The sequence below is a fragment of the Ahaetulla prasina genome, chromosome 3, assembly GCF_028640845.1.
Source record: "Ahaetulla prasina isolate Xishuangbanna chromosome 3, ASM2864084v1, whole genome shotgun sequence".
NCBI lineage: Eukaryota > Metazoa > Chordata > Lepidosauria > Squamata > Colubridae > Ahaetulla > Ahaetulla prasina.
In genome coordinates, this window is record NC_080541.1 from 159812688 (window position 1) to 159835993 (window position 23306).

The window sequence follows — 23306 nt, forward strand, 5'->3', positions numbered from 1 at the left end:
CATACACACCACACAAATCCCTTTCCAAAAACTTCAAAAGCACTATGTAAAGTATTATGAATAGCCACTAAAAGCAACTAGTTAAATTAGTTGTATGAGAGAGTTTCGTAGAGGTATCTCAAATGTATCATGTGTTAGACCACTTTTTTTTTTCCGTTTACTAGAACTATATTTTGTATTGTATTTCTTCTATATTTTCCTCTAGCTATCCTTTTGTTTAGTTGTTTTTTGGGGGGTTCATTTCCTGTTTAAACTTTCCTTCTCTCTGTCTCTCTCACACAGATACGTGTGTGTTTATAGAAGTATACAATAGGTACATGTATGTATGTATGTCTATATGTATGTATGTATATATATATGCATATGTATGTATGTATGTATGTATGTATGTATGTATGTATAGAGTCGGCAACGACTAGCACGTATCTGCGAGGGGAACCTTTACCTTTTACTTTATGTATGTATGTATTTGTGTGTATATATATATATATATATATATATATATATATATATATATATATATATATATATATATATATATATATATATATATATATATATATATATATAGGTCTTTGGTTGTTCGGGTTTTCTCCCGTGTAAAATTGGAAGTGTCTTGGCGACGTTTCGACGAAGTCTCATTCGTCATCTTCAGGCTTCAGCTTCGTGCTTCTGGGAGCAATGTGTGATCGCAGCTGTTTCTTCCTTTTAACTGCTAGTGGGGGTTTGAACTGATTGGGTGGGAGCTTGGCTGTGCTCTGATTGGATGGGGTTTTTTCTGTGCTCTGATTGGCTGGGGGTGTGTCCTGTGTTGGTGGGGGCTTGGTTGTGCTCAGTCTAATCTGTGCTGCAGGGGGATTTGAGCTGGTGAGCTGCACTGCTGCTGTTTGGCTTCGTGGTCGTGGTCGTGCTACATCTTCGTAGTGGGTGTCAGTCTGCTGCATGTATGGATTGGAGGGGTTTGAAGTGGCTAATGTTGCAGCTGCGGTCTGGCTTCTGGTCCTTGGTCGTGCTTCCTGATCAGTGTGGGTTTGGGTGTGCTTTCTGGGTGGATGTGGTGGTGACATCCTGTGTGGACCTCGTGAGTGTGGGTCTGGTGTCATTCCTCGTGTTAGGGACACGTTTGTCAATAAGGGCAGGTTTCCAAATGGCTGGTAGGTGGGAGGTATCATCTCGTTTGTTCATGCTGTGTGGGCGTTTTTCTATCTCGATGGCTTCTCTGATTATTCTGTTGTTAAAGTGTTCAGTTTTGGCGATAGTTCTGGTCTTTTTAAAGTCAATATCGTGTCCTGTGACTTTAAAGTGTTGGACCAGGAAGAAGTTGGTTCCTCTTTTTGAATGAGTTCTTGTGTTCTTCAATGCGTGCACTTATTCTTCTGTTGGTTTGTCCAATGTATGTGGTGGGGCAGGCGGTGCATGGGATTTCATATACTCCTTGATTTTCTAACTCAATTTTGTCTTTGGGGTTTCTTAGGATGGTGGATATTTTTGGTTTGTGCAGAATGCTGTCTTGATGTTATGTTTGTGGAGGATCTTGCTGATTCTGTCTGTGGTGCCTTTTATATATGGGAGGAGGGCTGTGCCATTTTCTTGCTCTCTGTCTTGGGTTTTAGTGGGGGTTCTTTTGGATTAGTTTGGTAATCTTATTTCTCTGGAATCCATTGGATGTTAGTACGTTTGTGAGAGTGTGTAGTTCGGTTTTAGGTGTTGTTCGTCAGCTAAGCATTTTGTTCTAGAGATGAGTGTCTTGGCTACGGAGTTGATCTGTGCTGGGTGGTGGTGTGAGAGTGCATGCAGATAGCGGTTTGTGTGTGTTTTCTTCTGGTAGATGGTGTGTCCTAGGGAGCCATTGGGTTTCTTGTAGACTAAGACATCTAGGAAGGAAGTTGGTTGTTAACTTCTGTTTCCATGGTGAACTGTATTTTGGGGTGTAGGCTATTGAGGTGTGTGAGGAAGTTTTCAAGTTTTTCTTTCCCGTGTGGCCAGATTATGAAGGTGTCGTCTACGTATCTGAGCCAGAGTTTGGGTTTGTGATCAGATTTTTCTAGTGCTTGGGTTTCAAAGTGTTCCATGTAGAGGTTGGCAATGACAGGTGAGAGGGTGATCCCATGGGTGCGCCTTCTATTTGTTTGTATTTTTGTCCGTTATAGATGAAGTATGTGTTGGATAGGCAGTGGTTGGTCAGATCTAGTATGTGCTTGGGGGGGTTATATTTGTTTTGGATAGCTGTCAAGGCTTCTTTGATTGGCACTTGGGTGAAGAGGATATGACATCAAAGCTCACGAGTAGGTCGCTGGGCTGTAAGTTTTGTTTCTTTATGATCTCTATGAACTGGAATGAGTTTTTACGTGTGAGGCGATGGATTCTGCATAGGGCTGTAGTTGTTTGGCGAGAAATTTGGCTAGGTTTTGTAGAGGTGAGCCTATGGAGCTGACTATGGGTCTGAGTGGGGGTTCCTTCTTTGTGTATCTTGGGAGGCCGTGAGCTTAGGGCATCTGGATGATTTCTCTCTGGGAATGATTCTTTGTTGGATTTCTTCGCTGATGGGGAGGCTTTTATTTTGGATCTAGTGGTTTTTCTAGGTAGGTGGTGGGGTCTGTTTTAGGGGCTTGTATGCAGGGTCTTGGAGTAGGTTGGTTAATTTGGTTTGGTAGTCAGATGTGTTCATAACCACCGTGGCGTTGCCCTTGTCTGCTGGTAGGATTATTATGCTGGTATCTTTTTTCAGGTTAAGTAGTGCTGTCTGTTCCTCTTTGGGTAAGTTGCTTTTGGGTGGCTTGCTGCTGCAGAGGATGTTGGTGATTTCGAGTCTGATTTTGTTAGCGTCATCGGGGTTGATTTTGGTCAGGCTGGTTTCAACTCCGCATATAATGGTCTCAGTGGGGATGTATTTGGGAGTGACTGCAAAGTTGAATCCTTTGGAAAGGACATCGGTTTCAGCTTTGGTGAGGATCCTATCTGAGATGTTATGCACTGTTTGTTTCATGTGTTGCTGTGAGGGTGGAGGGGTTTGTTTCTGGCGTTCTTGTAGTCTTGAGTTTGTTGGTGTGCGTGTCTGTCTTGAGGGTGGTCTGTGTTTGGCTCTCCAGACGGCAAGTTGTTTTGGATTTGTCCCAAAGTGCGGGTGCATCTTGTTGCTGAGTTTGAGGTGAAGTGTGAGGAGATCTTTGTTGATTTGATCTAGGAGGAATCTTTTGTGTGAAGTTCATTTCTGATTAAGGCCAATTCTGTTCTTTTTAGGATGCGTTTGGTGGCTGCAGAGTTGGAGTGGAATTTCAATTGGAAGCATTTGGGGATTAAATTTTCATCGCGGCAGTTTCGTAGGAATGCGAGGTCACATAAAATGGAAGCTCTTTGGACTTCTAGTTTTTCATAGGTCCTGGTCAGATGGTGGATTTCCTCCCCGTAGAGGTGCAATATTTGTTTTCTGAGGTTTTCACGGGTGTTTGTATATAGGTCTTTGGTTGTTGGGTTTTCTCCGTGTAAAATTGGAAGTGTCTTGGCGACGTTTCGACGAAGTCTCATTCGTCATCTTCAGGCTTCAACCGTGCTTCTGGGAGCAATGTGTGATCGCAGCTGTTTCTTCCTTTTAACTGCTAGTGGGGTTTGAACTGATTGGGTGGGAGCTTGGCTGTGCTCTGATTGGATGGGGTTTTCTGTGCTCTGATTGGCTGGGGTGTGTCCTGTGTTGGTGGGGGCTTGGTTGTGCTCAGTCTAATCTGTGCTGCAGGGGATTTGAGCTGGTGAGCTGCATAGCTATTGTTTGGCTTTGTAGTCGTGCTACATCTTCATAGTGGGTGTCAGTCTGCTGCATGAATGGATTGGAGGGGTTTGAAATGGCTAATGTTGCAGCTGCGGTCTGGCTTCTGGTCCTTGGTCGTGCTTCATGATCAGTGTGGGTTTGGGTCTGCTTTCTGGGTGGATGTGCGGTGGTGACATCCTGTGTGGACCTTGTGAGTGTGGGTCTGGTGTCATTCCTCGTGTTAGTCGCCAAGACACTTCCAATTTTACACGGGAGAAAACCCGAACAACCAAAGACCTATATACAAACACCCGTGAAAACCTCAGAAAACAAATATATATATATATATATATATATATAGGTCTTTGGTTGTTCGGGTTTTCTCCCGTGTAAAATTGGAAGTGTCTTGGCGACGTTTCGACGAAGTCTCATTCGTCATCTTCAGGCTTCAGCTTCGTGCTTCTGGGAGCAATGTGTGATCGCAGCTGTTTCTTCCTTTTAACTGCTAGTGGGGGTTTGAACTGATTGGGTGGGAGCTTGGCTGTGCTCTGATTGGATGGGGGTTTTTCTGTGTTCTGATTGGCTGGGGATGTGTCCTGTGTTGGTGGGGGCTTGGTTGTGCTCAGTCTAGTCTGTGCTGCAGGGGGATTTGAGCTGGTGAGCTGCATAGCTATTGTTTGGCTTTGTGGTCGTGCTACATCTTCATAGTGGGTGTCAGTCTGCTGCATGAATGGATTGGAGGGGTTTGAAATGGCTAATGTTGCAGCTGCGGTCTGGCTTCTGGTCCTTGGTCGTGCTTCATGATCAGTGTGGGTTTGGGTCTGCTTTCTGGGTGGATGTGCGGTGGTGACATCCTGTGCGGACCTTGTGAGTGTGGGTCTGGTGTCATTCCTCGTGTTAGGGACAAACGTCGCCAAGACACTTCCAATTTTACACGGGAGAAAACCCGAACAACCAAAGACCTATATACAAACACCCGTGAAAACCTCAGAAAACAAATATATATATATATATATATATATATAGGTCTTTGGTTGTTCGGGTTTTCTCCCGTGTAAAATTGGAAGTGTCTTGGCGACGTTTCGACGAAGTCTCATTCGTCATCTTCAGGCTTCAGCTTCGTGCTTCTGGGAGCAATGTGTGATCGCAGCTGTTTCTTCCTTTTAACTGCTAGTGGGGGTTTGAACTGATTGGGTGGGAGCTTGGCTGTGCTCTGATTGGATGGGGTTTTTTCTGTGCTCTGATTGGCTGGGGGTGTGTCCTGTGTTGGTGGGGGCTTGGTTGTGCTCAGTCTAATCTGTGCTGCAGGGGGATTTGAGCTGGTGAGCTGCACTGCTGCTGTTTGGCTTCGTGTTCGTGGTCGTGCTACATCTTCGTAGTGGGTGTCAGTCTGCTGCATGTATGGATTGGAGGGGTTTGAAGTGGCTAATGTTGCAGCTGCGGTCTGGCTTCTGGTCCTTGGTCGTGCTTCCTGATCGGTGTGGGTTTGGGTGTGCTTTCTGGGTGGATGTGTGGTGGGGGCATCCTGTGTGGGCCTCGTGAGTGTGGGTCTGGTGTCATTCCTCGTGTTAGGGACACGTTTGTCAATAAGGGCAGGTTTCAAATGGCTGGTAGGCGGAGGTATCATCTCGTTTGTTCATGCTGTGTGGGCGTTTTTCTATCTCGATGGCTTCTCTGATTATTCTGTTGTTAAAGTGTTCAGTTTTGGCGATAGTTCTGGTCTTTTTAAAGTCAATATCGTGTCCTGTGACTTTAAAGTGTTGGACCAGGGAAGAAGTTGGTTCCTCTTTTTTGAATGAGTTCTTGTGTTCTTCAATGCGTGCACTTATTCTTCTGTTGGTTTGTCCAATGTATGTGGTGGGGCAGGCGGTGCATGGGATTTCATATACTCCTTGATTTTCTAACTCAATTTTGTCTTTGGGGTTTCTTAGGATGGTGGATATTTTTTGGTTTGTGCAGAATGCTGTCTTGATGTTATGTTTGTGGAGGATCTTGCTGATTCTGTCTGTGGTGCCTTTTATATATGGGAGGAGGGCTGTGCCATTTTCTTGCTCTCTGTCTTGGGTTTTAGTGGGGGGTTCTTTTTGGATTAGTTTGGTAATCTTATTTCTCTGGAATCCATTGGATGTTAGTACGTTTGTGAGAGTGTGTAGTTCGGTTTTTAGGTGTTGTTCATCAGCTAAGCTATATATGCACACATTAAAACACATGCACAAATATGCTTCCAAAAAAAGGCACAACTGCCTTAATGATTTGAGAAGAGATAGTTCATGTGTACTTTCTTTTAATGGATTTGCATAGTCTTATTAATATTGCCCACATAAAAATGTTGTATTTGAAGTGTGTTAATTCTGAGTATTGTTTTTGTTTAGATGTTTTAAAATAATAAAAAGTGAACTTGAAAGGAGTGTGATTGGCTGATTTGAAAAAAAAAGATTGGAATGATGTATTATTGCTTAGGGTATTTGTTTCAGAAAAATATTAATATCAATTAGAAAATTTCTAATGGCCTCACAGGAAAATTGCCAAGAACATTAGAAGGATTATAATTGCTCCTTGGATGTAGTAGAATTTAAATCATTAACTACCAGCATATTTAAAGGTCTGATTCCTCCTTTTCTGGTGCAGTTATATTTTAACCATAACAGTATAAAGGCTATGCTTTAGAAAGAGATCAAACAATTTTAACTGTATATATAAAAAACTGTGTATAACTATGGTGGAAAGAGAAATATCCGTTGAAATCAACAAAGTTATCTTTGGTGGTTAGCAGAAGAGTAAAAAAAAAATGATTGGCGAAGGGAGAAGATTATTTATTAAATATATACGCCATTCATCTCATACTGCAAAATGACTCTTTGCTAGTTGCTTATTTTCATTAACCCACTACTCTGATTTTATGAATTCCCCTAATGAACATCCTATAAGGAACACTTAGCATATAAGGTCAAAAGTTTGTAAAGGATAGAAAGACAGAGAAGCTGGTGTCAAAAACAAGAGGCATATTCATTGCTTCAACCAAGATTCCTATGTAGGAAGTAATAATACACACACATACACACACACAAAATCAGGATGGAAGTTTTGGAAGAACTGCCTAAAATTTCAAACTAATAAATCCCTTTAAAGGTATTTCAGCTTATCTTTGCTTTCATCTGAGTTATGTCATAGGAAAAAAACTTAAGAACTTCAGCAAGGAAAGGTAATCTGCTTCTACACATGAATAGACCACCTGAGGTCTTTCAGATTGTTTGAACTACAATCCCCATAAAGTTCACTTGACATAACTATAGTAACTGAAGTCCTAAACTTCTGAAGAGTGTCAAACTGCCTTCACCTGACCTATGCCGTTTACTTGCTGTTACATGCTTCCAGAATGTCATTTCATCTTTGGGAATAATTCTCTATGGCAAAGCCTGCCCTATGGAATTGCATCTCTTTGGAGATCCAGATGGCCCCAATCCTGTTAATCTTTCATGAGATATTAAAGATCTGTCTGCTTCCCAGGGTATTTAGGCTATGTAGTTAGAAGAGCTAATGTGGTTATGCCTTTTTTTTAATGAATTGATTATGTTGTGGACGGGTGTTTGAAGCAGTTATTTACAGATGTAGAATATAGAATAACAGAGTTGGAAGGGACATTGGAGGTCATCTAGTCCAACTCCCAGCATGAGCAAGAGAGTCTATATCATTTCAGAGAAGTGGCTATCTAGTCTCTTCTTGAAAACCTCCAGTGATAAAGCACCCAGAACTTCTGAAAGCAAGCTGTTCCACGGGTTGATTGTTGCCACTGTTAGGAAATTTCTTCTTAATTCTAGGTTACTTTTCTCCTTGATGCTCCGTCATCTTTGTGACAGCCCCTCAAATACTGGAATACTGCTATCATATATCCCCTAGTCCTTCTTTTCACAGGATAAGACATATCTAATTCCTGCAACCATTCTTCATATGTCTTAGTCCCCAGCCCCTTAATCCTTTTTATTGCACTTTTCTTCACTCTTTTCAGGGTCTCAACATCCTTTTTATATTGTGATCAAAACTGCATTATTCCAAGTGTAGCTATACTAAGGCTTTGTAAACTTTTATTTTATACAAAAAAAGAACATATATACATTTCATATTATATGCTGTACATCTCATAGTATACAAGACTTTGTATACTTTCATTCAAAATTACTCCAGGTTGTCTAGCATATTATAGAAATTCATGATTGCCTAGTACATTACCAAAAATCTACTAGAATATTTAGCTATACTCCTAACATCATATACAGTGGTATGCGGTGCCTGAGCCTTTGATGATTTGCCATTAAAGTAAATAGTCAATATGAGTTTATCTCATCCTGAAAATAGTTTTACATTATAGAATTCTAATAATTTTCACCTCATTTTCAAAATAGGTCTGTTATTTATGATCTATATGAACTTTTTTCTTCAAATCACTAACAAAATCCATAGCTTGAAGATTTATTATTTTAAGCCAGACTTTTCAACTGTCGTGAAGATGTGGGGGAAACTAAAGTATGCTCTGGAAGTTTCCAATAGTGGCAGACATTAAAATTATATCCAGGATGCAATAGAATAGCCTTACTATAAATTCCAAGAATAATCTATTAAACAAAACTAGTGGTATTTCTACTCTATTACTGATGATTGTAAACAGGTTCTGTTTAATTGATTTTCAAATTCTTAGGTTTCAGATGCAGGATGGGGGAATATGGCCACTGAATACTGCATATTCTTTTATAAAAGTAGTCATTTTTAATTTTGTAATGCATATGAATTGATATTATTTCCTGTTCAATTATTTTTTCTGCCATATTGTGTAGTGGAACTATGAGTTGGAGCTGATTTACTAAAAGTAACAATGAACCAATTGTTTAAAAAAAGACATGCACATACATAAATGTATACAACTAGCTGTTCATCTTTTTAAATTAGGCCATGTCCATTTATTGGTAATGTTATCTTAGTTTTCTAATTGAAGATAGGTGCATAAAACTACATGGGTATTTGAATGCCACAATTATTATAAATCTTTCATCAAACATTTGGTAAAGTATACCTGGGTGATTTTTAAGAAAATAACATAATGCAATTGGCTCAGTATCTCTACTATATAAGTTATATAATTAATAAACTTAATCAATGCCCCACTTACTCATTTGTGTGGCCAGGAGGTGATTCATTGGATTTTGGAACTTTTTTATGGGGTTTTTATATATGGAAAATATGGTGTTGAAACTTTTTGAAGAAGGAAGTAATGGGTTCCCCTACAGAGAAGTGATTCCTGGTCCAACTATTCAGACAAGTCAATGTTCAAACTTCTCTTGCTATAGATTCTATGAAGAACCCTAGAGGATATGGGTTTTCTAGCAATCTTGTAGTAAGGATTTAGGCCTGGGTAGGGAATGGAAATGGATTTGGTTGCCCTGGAAGATCATCTTTGTTGGATTCAGATATGTACCATTGTCCATAGTATCCTTCTGTGCTATCTGCAAGTATTTGGTGGTTGAAGATACTGAGCTATAGAAATTTCTAAATAGGGACTTCTAGTTCACATGCATAGGAACAGAGTAGTTGTGTCTATAATTGTTCTGATGTAGTAATACATAAGGGTTGATCCTCTCACACACATTATTCACCACCTGCATAAAGTTGCTGAGGAAGATCATACGCTGGTTTCAGATGAAGAATCTTTGCATTATCATCATGCCTGCCCAGGTCAGAGATACCGTGTAATCATAGTCCAGAACCTGGAGCAATAATGGTCCAGAATGTATCAAAAACAACTTTAGATTAAGTCTCTGTTAAATGGACTTGCTCTTTGTTCATGAACCACATGATATGATCCTAATTTCATCTTAGACTTTTAATGGGTTACAATACCCCTAAAAGAATGGGTATCCAATTTGGAAATCTTCCTAGACTCTTGATTCCTACTAGAGCAACAAATGCACCTTCCTCTTGTGCATAAAAAGTGGACCTGTTTGGACTGAGACACTAGTAAAAACTGATTCCTGCCCTTGTCACCTCATGTATTGATTTCTGCAATTTGCCATACATGGGATTGCCTTTGTGGATGACTTGTAAACTCTGATTGCAGAGGCTTCCTAGGTGGGAATAGAAAATAGAAAATGTTACACCTATGCTGCAGTCACTACATGGATTACAAATTTGCTTCTGGATCCAGTGCAACATGATAGCTATCATTAAATACCTTCATGGCTTGGCATCTAAGAAATGTCAATTCTATCTTTCCCACTCAGATTCAGCCTATCTATGATATCTTTGAAGTCAGAGATGAGATGGGAGTGTCAAGGTTCCGACTGACAACCCAGTCAAGCCAGCAAGTCGAGACGATCAGATTTTCTTAAGCATAACTTTATTGTGTTCATCATTTCGGCACGCATGAAGCAAAACCAACTCTAACTAGTTCCCACGGTTTTCGCCTAATTAAAGAATGAATTCTTTCCTCCCCTTCTTCAACCAGGTCACATTGTCCAATTACAGTAGGTGTTCTAGTGTCACTATGGCAACTCCTTCAGGCCCTTGCCAAACTTCTGTTGAGATGACCTTGGTTTCCACAGGGTCCTTGTTGTCTAGGCTGGCATTCCAAACCTCTCCTTCCCCTCCCCCTCCCCCCCCCCCCCCGCATAGCCTATGGCAAGCTGAGAAACGAAAAGATGGCTGCGACAGCAGGGCACATTTTGAAGTTTGACAGGGAACCTGAAAACAGGCTTTGCTAACACATCCATTTTTCTGAAGTGTTTTGCATCCTAAAGTAAGGAGTGCCTCAACTTCCTTCTCTATAAAAAAAAAGTGTTAAAATCTATGATTCTGAAGGACTTCTTGATCTGATGATGCCAGATTGGTTATGCCAGCTTTGACGCTGAACTTTTACTGGATTGTTTCATTGTCATTATAAAGACAAATTCCTTGTGTCCAATCACAGTTGGCCAATAAAAAATTCTATTCTATTCTATTCTATTCTATTCTATTCTATATTGCATTGGGTTCCTTTGTGAAAGTGGGCAATTTATAACTGAATGCACCTGTGCATAAATGAATGAATACATTGTCTAGAAATATGGTGAATTGTACTATTAAAATTAATAAATTTTTACCATAATTCATTGTGCACTTTATGGTCTCTACATCCAATTAGCATTGGTAGTTTTCTCTCACGTGAAGTATTTCTGCAAATAACTTCACAAATCCATCCAAAGTTTTAAACATAAAACTCTGGCACACTTTTTTCTATGTCTACCACAATGTCTTTTTCTCTAACATTGAATAAGGGCTCAATGTCTGGTTTTCTTTAACATTTTTCTGATCCAAATGTATTAATGAAAGTTTCCCCAATGGATTTTTTTTAAAAAATATATAAACGTAATATTTTTTCATAGTATTCAACATTTAAAATCATGCATTCTTTCCTATACACAAGAAATTTTTTAAAGGGTTTTAACACTAACAGACTGTAGTCAGAGCTGTGGTAAAGTCTATTTTGGTAGAGCTTATTAATACGTTCCTCTAGAAATAATTTGAGGGGTAAAAAGGTGTTGCTATATCTTTAATTAAAACGATGTTGAATATTAGCAAAAGAAGGCATAGACAAGCAATCTAGGATTATGCTGGCCCTGCAGAAAATGATACCACTTCAGTGGCCTTGCATCTTTAGTGTACTTAGAGTTTTAGAAATAAGAAAACATATTGGCAGAAACATGTTCCACAGTTGCACATTTTGCTATTGACGGGCCCAAAAAAATACTTCTGTTTCATTCAATAGTTTTCTGAGTTCTAATGCCTTTATTTTTCATAACAGCATAACCATAGGGAAAGATAAATTTAAATTTTGGACCTTCCTTTTGTAATAAACTCAGTAAGCAACTTAATGTCTAATGTTCCCTCTTGTGCAATATTGTATTATGATTGTAATGTGTGAAACAAATTAACAAATGGGCTTTAGATTCTAAGAAATCCAACGTAAATAAATCAGGTTGCATTACTGTATTATTTTCAAAAAGTTTTCCTTGTTGTTATTAAATGCCTATGCTTCTAACAAGTGTTTAATGTCTCAAAAACATATTTGTGCTTCCTTGCAGTTGCCCCAACAATTCAGGAAATAAAATCTAGTGGAGTGACTCTTGGAGGCACTGGATTCATAAGATGTGAAAGTGCAGGCGTTCCTTCCCCGGCTTTTGAATGGTACAAAGGAGAAAGAAAGTAAGTTTGGATACTTTTCTCATGGCGGTCTGCATTTTAATGGGAGGGGGGAGAATTATATGACTTTTCTTGACGTTTGTGTTGTCAGAGAAAGCGGTCAATCCAAGCTGTGATGGTGAATATAGGGAAAGAGTTTTCAGTAGAGGTATCACAACCCAGAAAAAATGGTAATCCACAGAAAACATTTCTTTATGAAACCTTTCCTAATACAAGCATGACCATCAGTGGTGGTATTCAGCCTGTTCTATCCGGTTCAGGCGAACCGGGAGCGGTGGCTGTGGAGGCTCCGCCCACCCACCTGGACATCATCATGTACCATATTTGATGTTCTGTGCATGCATGGAAGGTCCTGCACATGCGTAGAGGTGGCGCATGCGAGTGAAGCGAGCGCTCACATTAGCAAACCTGCAACGAAGGTAGGTGAATACCACCCCTGATGACCATAATATAATTTTATAACTAATAATGGTAAGGAGGGGACTTTCAAGCTTTCTAAATGCCAAGAGATCATATTCCAAATGTATTTCAAGGTAGAGTCAAATTCCCAAGTGTAGGAACTAGATTGGGAAAAGTTCTACCAAGCAAGGGAGACTATTTAATACAAGGAAAATTGAATTGACTTTTATATTCAGACAAATGTATACTGGAGGATGAAATAGTATGGTATGGAATGGTATGGTATGGTATGGTATGGTATGGTATGGTATGGTATGGTATGGTATGGTATGGTACGGTACGGTACGGTACGGTACGGTACGGTACGGTACGGTACGGTACGGTACGGTACAGTACGGTACAGTACAGTACAGTACAGTACAGTACAGTACAGTACAGTATTCTAAATAACTGGGTATTCTTATACATACAGCCTGGGAGGTCAGTACCAATTTGAACTTCTAGCCAACCAATGTAGGGACTGAGAAAAAGAAGAAGAAATAAGAGTGTATCGAGATATACAGACCATATATGGACAAAGAGCAGAGTCAGGAATGGACTTTCCTGATAGGGCTTTTTTAACTTTATTGTGAGAAATGAGTTTGGAAATTCTTTATTTAAAAAAGATGAAAATAGATGTTTTCTGTTTTTATTGGACACATTTCAAAATTGATTGTAGATTCATAGTGATCCAAAAGCTGAGGTACAGAATGAGCAGAATAAAATAGTATATATATCTAATTCTGAACAGCAGGTAGCACTTTTTATTTCCTCACACTTAAATCAAATATTCTGACAAGTAGAACATTAAGGAGAAACATTCAACAAACCTCATTCTACTGATTGTCTAGTAGTTAAGCAGCAGGATAAAAACCAGGAGACCATGAGTTTTAGTCCTGCCTTAGACATGAAAGCTGCCTGGATGACTTTAGGCACATCACTGTCTCAGCTCACCTCACCTCACAGGCTCGTTATTGTAGGGAAAATAGGAAGAGAGTATTAGATATGTTCATCACCTTTAGTTATTTATAAAAAATATCAAATATGGCGTATAAATACATAAACTAAATCAATTTCTACATTCACCATATGAAGCATTGAATGGATTAACCTGAATTATTTGTTTGTTTGTTTGTTTTATTGAAAAAGTTTTACAACAATTAAATTTCCCCCTCCCCCTCCCCCTCCTTCCTCCCTCCCTCCAAAACCCCCCTCCCCCCCTGACTTCCCGGAGCAAACACAAGGTATAGTTCAATAAACAAACAGTCATACATTAAATTTTAAAATCTAACACAATTATAATCCTTCTCTCACATAACCTGACTTCTTCCATTAAAATCAAAAACAACGTCCTTCATTCAAAGGCAATCTGAAATTTCTTAATCTGATATCTATTTTGAATATAATCAATCCAATTCTTCCATTCATTTAGATATTTTTCTTGAGTACTGTCTTTCAAGAAGGCTGAGATTTTAGCCATCTCAGCCAAATTGGAAACATTCAATATCCATTCTTCTATTGTGGGTAATTCTTTTTTCTTCCAATATTGTCCAATCAACAATCTTGCTGCTGTTATTAAGTTCAAAATCAATTTAGTCTCAATCACTGTACAGTCTGTTGTTATTCCCAAAAGAAAAAATTGCGGTAGGAACATTATCTTCTTCTTCAGAACATTCTGCATAATCCACCAAATTCTTATCCAGAAAGACTTAATTTTCTTACAAGTCCACCATACATGAAAATATGTAGCATCATCAGAATTACATCTCCAACATTTCGCTTGCAAACCTGAATTATTTGTATCAGCCTTTCCAATATTGGTGCTTTTCAGAATGATTGGAATTACAACTCCTAGGATCCAGTCAAAAACTGGAAGACACTTGGCCTAAGAAAGTTTGCCCTATCAAAATTACAAAAGTACAATTAAATAATTGTAGTTATTTCTATTTGTTCTTCTTAACTGACCCCTGAAATATATAACAAAAGAGACGTTTTCCTTAGTATCTTTCTAATCTGTTCATTGTCTACATGAATTTTACACTTTAATTTTACAATAAAAACATGATGCAGCTCATATTCTTTTTTCAGATGATATTTGTATTTGGTAAACAGGAACTAATAATTAAAACTGTTAAAAGAAATATTTAAATTTTAGGTTGTATCATATAGCTACATGCATGTAAATAAGTCCTATTAAATATAGCATGATCACACAGGAATGTACTGGAAAAAAATTAAAGGAGAAATATTTAACTTTGCATGATATACCAACAATTCATGCTCAGGATTTTGAAAAGGATTTCAGTATCTATTTCTTATATGTAATATTCTTCTTTGGAAATATATGGTTAAACTAAATATGTTTTATATGCAGAATTGTGTGGTGATTAATTAAAAATAGAACATTAATGTAATGTGCAATATTAAATCATCAATATGCAGCTATATATTAATGATAGATATACATAGATATATATACAGCAAAAAAAGGACTTCTTTCTTAGATTTATGATGTGCTCCTCCATATATCAAAATTAAATGGTAACTTATCTATATAAGTATGAATTCTGCTTTCAGAATGAAATATAAGCAATTCTTGGAGCAATCAAGCATAGCTAAGTATTTTCACATTTAACTATATATTTCAAAAATCTGAATCTGGCTACACATGCCCAGATGATAAAAAGGTTGAAGAAGTAAATAATGAACTTTGATACCATGGGCTCGGTGTGTTTGTGGTATTATTTATGCCAGAAAATCATAACTGTTATAAGATCAGCCTCTACCATTGAAGAAAAGATGCCCAGAATCTTGCTAAATTTGACCAAAAAAAAAAGAACAGGGGAAAAAAAATCAAATTTCCCCGCCCTGTTTGGAGAGACTAGAAGGCATTTCCTAAGTGAGTTCACATAAAAGTGCATTGGTAAAAGTATGTGATTTAAATGATTAAAACCTAATTTTTCTTTCCACCAACAGTAAGGTCCAATGAATAAAATCCATTCTGAAAGAATACAATAGCTGGCAAATGACTAATTTTTGCCCAGTTTAACTCTTACCTTTTATTCTAACAATTTCTCAACTTTTCAGAAGAAAAGGACATGCTTCCAAAATTGACTCTTTGCTCTTCCCTCCAGTGGGATCTGCCACTGGATCAAAAATCAGAAGAGAAAAATAATATTTCTATCCATGGGAGCCAAATTCTGCACTTAACTCAAATTGCAAGATGAAAGGAAAGAGGGAAAACATGAACATTCTATGGTAGTTGGAAATTTTTATTTAGAGAGACTCTTCAGCTTTCCAAAGGGGGGGAAATTCCTGACACAAGTACATAAGCATAATTTATACTACACTATGTTATACTGACACTCATCATTTAGTTTCAATTTAAATTTGCTGTTAAATTTCGGGGGGGGGGGTGTTTCTGTGCGTCATTCAAATAATTGTTTGATAGTTTATTCAGAAAGAACATTGAAGAAAATTAAAGAGAATTTGAGAGAGGGAATATGGACACTAAAGAAAATCTGATGCTTTATGCCTCCCCACTGATATGATAACTTTTCCAGGCCTCATTATTTTAAATAAAGTAACTGAATTGTAGTTTTTCTTCATAGTTGAGTAAAGAAGTTAAAAGTGACCATTGTATGGGTAATCTATACTCTGGCTTCTTTAACAAACAATTTTGCAATGATGATATTTTATACAAGAGAAAATTTCAATTTGGGCCAACAGTTAGTAAATATCGATAAAATTAGCTATAGTCACAATATTTATAATTTATTATTATGCAGAGCAATTTGTATAATACAAAACTAAGAGTTTTAATGATGCTTCCATAACCTAATCCATCTGTTATATCTGTTCTATAATTAAAATGTGCCGGTGTGCTATCTTGCCTTTATGAGTGAGTTTTGTTTACTATTTATTTTTCATATGATATACATTTAGTGTAAAAATCAGAGCATTTTGTAGAATAAAAGAACAGTTAATATGTGCAAAAGGTGATTCCAATATGCAATGAAAAACAAGCAAGTTACTGCATCATTTGTTATCTATTTAGGCAATTCTACCTATTTGCTATCTATTTGCTACCAATCTGTGGACCCAGATTGTTGGGGGCAATATGCTGACTCTGTAAACCACTTAGAGAGGGCTGTAAAACAACTATAAGTCTAAGTGCTATTGCTATTGCTATCTGTAGAAATTCAGTGTTGTTTTGGAGTCAAAATGAAAGGTAGTTTTAATATGTACATGACTCAAACAGAAGAAGCAAGCAAAGGATATGACAGGGTCTACAAGGATAGGTCTCTTCCAAAGAGGCCAAGGAGTTCAAATGATGTCACATCATGATGTGATTGGACAAACAATGTACTGTATTTCTCTTATTTCATGTCATAATACAACTAATAACATAACTATTGTAAGTTACATAATTTGTATCATTTGCTTCACGAAGATGACATGATCACTGGGGCTTCCACCAAATGCTTTTATTTAAAACAGCAATGAATTAAAAAGGGTGTCAATCAATAAAAGGAGACTGTATCATCACTACTGACATCCTGTTGCTCTGAATGTCAAAATCAAGAAATCAATTTATCCTGACTCTTCTTTAGAAAGGAAGCCAAAATGTCATTTCCTTTAAACAAGTTTTGCTGGTATTGTTGATACATCTAAAGCCACTAAACTAAGCAAAAGCTTGGATCTGGGTTCTCTAAATATTGTCGAACCCAAAGTACAGCATCTAAACATGCCTGCTAAAGTTGCTGAAAATTGTTAGTAAATAACATTTGGACACCTCCAAGTTTCTCATGTCTGAACTAAACCAAATAACAGATATTTGCAATGGTTAGAGGAGGAGAGGAGGAGAGTAGAGGATAGAGACTGATTCCCGAAGCAAACATACAAGACTAAAGTGAAGTTCAAGATCTGTGTTTGTCAAAGATTCCTTTTTATGCTTCTTATAAAAGTTCTGATCATGCAGAGAGATCCCAGTGTAGCTCTTCAGCTGACTATACAGGATATACATAATGTACACAGACTTCTTATAAATAGGGCTTAATTTCCAAGCCATCAACGTATCATCTAGATAAATCAAATAATTTTCATTTGCTTCCTCAAAAAATAAATTCAGTAAACAAAGTGCATTGTTATTACACTGCCTTGCTTTGAACCCATATTAAATATTTTTTGCCTTTCCAGCTACTTTGGTAGTGTCCAAGACAAGGAGTGAATAGAGTTTCTGGAAAGTGCTTATAACTCCCAGACCAGAGTTCCTCAACCTTGGCAACATTGAGGTTCATGGAGTTCAATCTGCTGGCTTGGGAATTCTGAGCAGAGATTCTGGAAAGTGCTTATAACTCCTAGACAAGAATTTCTCAGTCTTGGCAACATTAAATGGAGTTCAATCTGCTGACTGGTGAATTTTGAAAATTGAGGTCCATATATCTTAAAGTTGCTAAGTTTGAGAAACACTGTCCTAGTCTTATGGTCTGCTTTTAAAGTCATTTGCTAATCTTTACCTTACTGTGCCCTGATTCTCCTGAACTGTGAGCAATTCTTGCATTCTTGCTGTTTATTCCTAGTATTCAGTTACAGCTTGCCCTGCTCCTTCACAAGTGAAAATGAAAGAGTTTCATTCTAAAATGAATCGTAGTTTTATTTCACTATTTGTCCCCATTTGTATCATTTCATGTATACATTTATTGGGTATCTTGTCCATTTTTTCCTGAATCAAGAAACCAAGTCTCAATTTAGACTTCCTTAAATTTAAGAGACTTGTGCTGAAGGAAGGAAATGTGTTCTATGGTCAAATACAGAGGTATCAAACTTGATTTCATTGAGGGGCCACATCAGGGTCGGGTTTGACCTCGGGGTGTGTGTGGCCAGGATGGCACCACTCATGTCGGGGATGTCTGTGGTGGCCCAAGTGCTCTGCTGGCGAAAATGGAGATCAGGAGAGCCACTCCATTTTCACTGGCAGAGGCACTGCGGGCTGATCCTTCACTGTTTCCATGGGCCAGATCTAAACACCCCATAGCCCGGATCCGGCCAGCAGGCCTTGAGTTTGACAACCCTGGTCTAATGTGTATGCACTGTTGTTTGCATAGATGATAGTCCTTTGCTAAATTACAGACTATTAGAAAACCATGGCACTAGCATTTTTTTTGTAAATGTGGCATCAATAGTTTTCATAGTTTGTATTTATTTCCATTTTTTGCTATCCTATTTTGGTATAAGGTAATGTATTTCACCCACATATATATAAGTTAAAAATGCAAATATATTTGCATGTTAATTCTAACAGAGTACTTTCCCTTTTCTCCCCCATTCTAGATTGATCAATGGGCAACAAGGAATTACTATAAACAGCTATAGTTCAAGATCATTTTTAAATTTCAACAATGTGACAGAAGAGCATTTTGGCAACTATACATGTGTCGCTGCCAACAAATTAGGCACAACCAATGCCAGCCTGCTTCTTAACCGTAAGTCCAGAAAAAATATGAGAAACGTTCATGTGGTAGGTTTCTTTTTTCTTCTTATCTCCCCTGAAGGGAAAAACAATTGTAATAGTTTGTCTACTTCAGGTTCTCTTTGTGCCCTGGGTTAAAAGTACATCCTTAGGCTGCTCAATTTCCACCTGAATCTTGAGGTCAGCAGTCTCGGAGTGTGATTACATCAGACCTAGGATTAAATCAAATCTCTGGCAGGTTTATACATTGCCCGATGAGATCTTTCTTTTTCAAGAAGTAGTCCAGTAATGGGCCATTAGATGAATATTAGGCATGCATTTTTTGGAATTCCTAAATGTTCTTTCAGTCCATGTTATGGCATAATAATGGTACATATATCATGGTATCGTGATGTTCACAAAGACATTCAGCTTTTGCACTTGTCCTGAGAAAAGGAGGGCTTTGACAGCACCAATATGGATTGGTCACAAAATAAGTTGTTAACACTTCGCAGCATAGTTTCGTAAGTGAGGGTGAGTGTACACTAAAACAGTGGTGGACCTACGATAATGATGGTCAAAGGTTTTAACAATAAAAAGAGTGATATTAATTTTGAAGTGTGAACTCTGATACTGTAGCTGCTGCCACTTGCCATGTTATATACCTTATGTGTAACTCTTTTGGAATTCAGTTAGTTGACAATAAGCAATTGACTGGCACATTTCACTGGGTGTTACAATAAGTAGAACTTGTTGAAAAAAATTGCCTACCACTTTTAAATTAGACTTTGATTTCTTAATTAAAATGTGCATGAATAAAATAAAGCTGGTGATACATTAGGAAGATACAACAAATAATTGAGTGGTTGGAATAGAGTAATTAGAAAAGCTGCCAATACTAACTAAGAATACAGAGCCCCTGTTGGCCAACTATCTTTATTCCCCTGCAGTGTTACTATTGGTATATGAAGACAAAGTGATTTTATCATGACTCTGTCACAAAGCTTGCTGCAGCCCTGAAGCAACTGTTTCTGTTAGTGTAGAAGACAGCACATTTCAGCTTTGGCAAAATTCCTACTATCTCAGAATCCAGCTAATTAACTGCTTCTGTTTGTGTTTCTTTAAAAGAATTTGAATACCTACGAAAGAACAACAGAGATTGCATCTTCTTTCACAAATTCTGTACTAAGGATGTAAGATTATGCAGTCTCTGTGGTACTTCCAATGTTAAACAACTCACAGGATGAACCTTGTTAACGGCAGAAGATTGAGTATCAACTCATATATTTAAAATACCTTTCTGACATTCACAGTGTTATTATGCCTGGCTTGTAAATTGAATGCTGAGACGAAGTGCTCTGAAATAATAATACAATATAATATAAAAATCACTAATGAAAAATTGGTGGGAACATACAAGTTGAAAAAGTCATCAAAAATGAGCAGGTTAAAATATTGTGGAATTTCCAAATACAACCTGTTAAAGCCTTGAGGCATAACTTAACTTTGGTTAAAAAAGAAAAAAGAAAGTATGGATAATAGAATAGGGGATAGTAGAAAACAAAGATTTGTTGGTGGGCGGGGAAATCACAACATGTCAAGATCTGAAAATCAAAATTGGAAGTTTATGGCAAAAACCAACCATGCTGGCACTAGTGGTTATCAGCACAGATACCAAAAATTTAGAAATTTCATCTGTCAATTATAAAAATTCCCACTGCTTAGAACTATACCCTAATACATTGTGACAACCTAGGTTTTTACGAAGAACTCAAGGCATATGAAGGCCAATATTGGCTAAATAACTGGCGGTTATGGATTTCACATTGTTGTGTGGTAAATAATAATAATTCATAGTATGAGCCAACCTTTGATTTAAAAATATCTTCTTTGGATGCACCTTTGATGTGACCTTCAAGCTACATCACATTATTAGGACAAAGTAGTTTCTAAGATACATTTACATTTATTAAATATATTTATTAAAACCAATAAAAAGTCTACTGAAAATAGGTGTACAGTTCTGTTTGTTTATATCGTAATATATAAACAGCTATGTTTGGATATTATTATTTATTATTTATGTATTTGTCAACAAGTAAACAAATAATATAAACTTAGACATGAACACATGGGGAAAAAATGGCACAAAAAAGGCTATAAATAGGCAAAACATAGCCATAAACATATAGAATGATTACATATAATTGGGAACAGTACGACAGGGATGATAGGCATGCTGGTACGCCTCCTTAGGGACCTGTTAAGAAACATGAAAGGTCCACAGTAGATAGTTTAAACTGAAAGGTATGGGGACTAAAGAGACTACCAATAGGATCAGGTAGAGTGTTCCAGACATTTACTACTCTGTTGCACAATTAAGATTAGAGCGAATTACATTGAGTTTAAATCTATTAATAGCCCTTGTGTTATTATGGTTGAAATTAAAGTACTCATTTACAGGTAGAACATTTTGATTAATAATCTTATGAACTAAACATAGTTCGGAATGTAGATGACATAGTTCGAGGCTATCGAGACCTAAAATTTCAAGCCTGGTGGTATAGGGAATTTTATTCTAGTAAAATATCTCTGGATCCTGTCTAATGAATTGATGTCTGAAATGCAGTGAGGGTTCCAGGGAGGTGAGCAGTATTCAAGTGTAGGTCTTGCAAAGGTTTATATGCTCTAGTTTGGAGTGTAGTGTTACCAGAGAGAAAACTTCATAAAATAAGATTTACAACTCTTAATGCCTTTTTTGCAATGATATTACAGTGAGCTCTGGGACTTAGATCCTTTGAAATGAGTACTCCTAAGTCTTTGACAGAGTGTGGGTCAACTTTTAGATCATTTCCAGCCAGCAAATAATTGATATTCTTATTTCTTTTGCCAATGTATAGGACTGAGCATTTGTTAGCAGAGATTTGGAATTGCCAATTGTTTGACCATTCAGATACATAGTTTAAGTCATTTTGAAGGGTAGCAGAGTTGTATGTGGTGCTGAATAGTTTAACATCGTCATCAAAGAGGACACAGCTGCTTATAATTTGATCACAAAGGTCATTGTTATATAGCAGAAAGAATGTTGGACCTAGAACGCTGCCTTGGGAAACACCACTGTTAACAGGTGCAGGATTTGATAGGGCGCTGCCTATTTTGGCCGCTTGTTGCCTGTTTGACAGGAACGCAGCTATCCAATTATGTAGAGGTCCAGAAATGCCATAAGATTTTAGTTTCAGAAGTAGTTTGTTGTGCACTACTGAATCAAAGGTATATACCCATATGACTTATAAGAAACACATACTTTTTCATACCAGATCGAGGCTTAACTCAAGGTCACTATTACATGTGATAATTATTTGTGACTTTACTTGATTTCTTTGAAACTGGGAATTCCGCTAAGTAGAAAAAAATAGCGCTGTTACACCCAGAATTGTATCCCATAGCAAGACAAAGGTAAGAACTTTGGCTCAACATTTTTAATCTCTGACCAAACATAAAAGTTTTACTGATAACACAGTATATTATTCAACTGTATGTAAATAAAGTCTTCATTAATTTGGTTTTTTTTAAAAACACCTCTGTAATTACAAGTTTTTCCATTTTCTGAAAATAGTTTTCCGACCAAGAATATATAATATTAATTTGTTAACAAATCAACAGCTTAATGAACATTGGAGGAACTAGAGATAGTTTTTAGTATCAAATATTTCTTCTGACAACAAACTAAAAAGAAATGACGATTTTATTTGCTATTTCAGAGAATTCACAATACTACAGAGTAGAATTTACCACTATGATGTCAGAACACAAACTGAATCTCAGTATTTTTGATGAAGCTTAATAGGTCTTAATGCCTAGAGCTGTTAACGGCTAACCTTTTTGGCACCAAGTGCCAAAATTGGGGCACGCGCGCCGGAGCACATGCGCACCGGCCAGCTGCTCTCTTCCGGGATCCGGCACGCTGGACAGCTGATCTGGCTGGCATGCATGTGTGCACCGGAACCCAGAAGAGAGCAGCTGGCCAGTGCGCATGCCCACAGAGAGGACTCTGTGTGCCACCTCTGGCACACATGCCATAGGTTTGCCATCATGGGCCTAGATATCCAACAACTACAGGAATTAAACACATGTCTTTTCAGAGTGATAATAGAGGGTTTTTTGGTATTAATTGCATACACCACAGAAATGTGATTTGTTTTACAAAGAAGACAATCTCAGTGATAGAACAGATATGATGAAGTGCTTTTCCGGAATCTTTCCTGTGAGTGTGAAGACTGCTCTGAACCTGGATGGACAATTTGTGGCAAAGTAAACAAGCCATCAGCAGCCAAAATAAATTCCAAATGCTACAGATATCTCATAGTGTCACGAGTAAAGCAACTAGATGCAATATTCTAATTAATTGTGACTAATCCATCATCTCGTCTATTCCAAAAATATCCTTTT

The 23306-nt window shown here is 37.6% G+C and overlaps 1 protein-coding gene across 1 annotated transcript in view; it reads left to right on the top strand.

The window, feature by feature from the left end:
• Positions 1-23306, top strand: part of NEGR1 (neuronal growth regulator 1) — a 602993-nt gene that overhangs the window by 468853 nt on the left and 110834 nt on the right. The window contains exons 5-6 of the mRNA XM_058177707.1: positions 11851-11971; positions 18740-18891. Coding sequence (XP_058033690.1) covers positions 11851-11971; positions 18740-18891 — 273 coding nt within the window. The remainder of the gene's footprint in view (positions 1-11850; positions 11972-18739; positions 18892-23306) is intronic.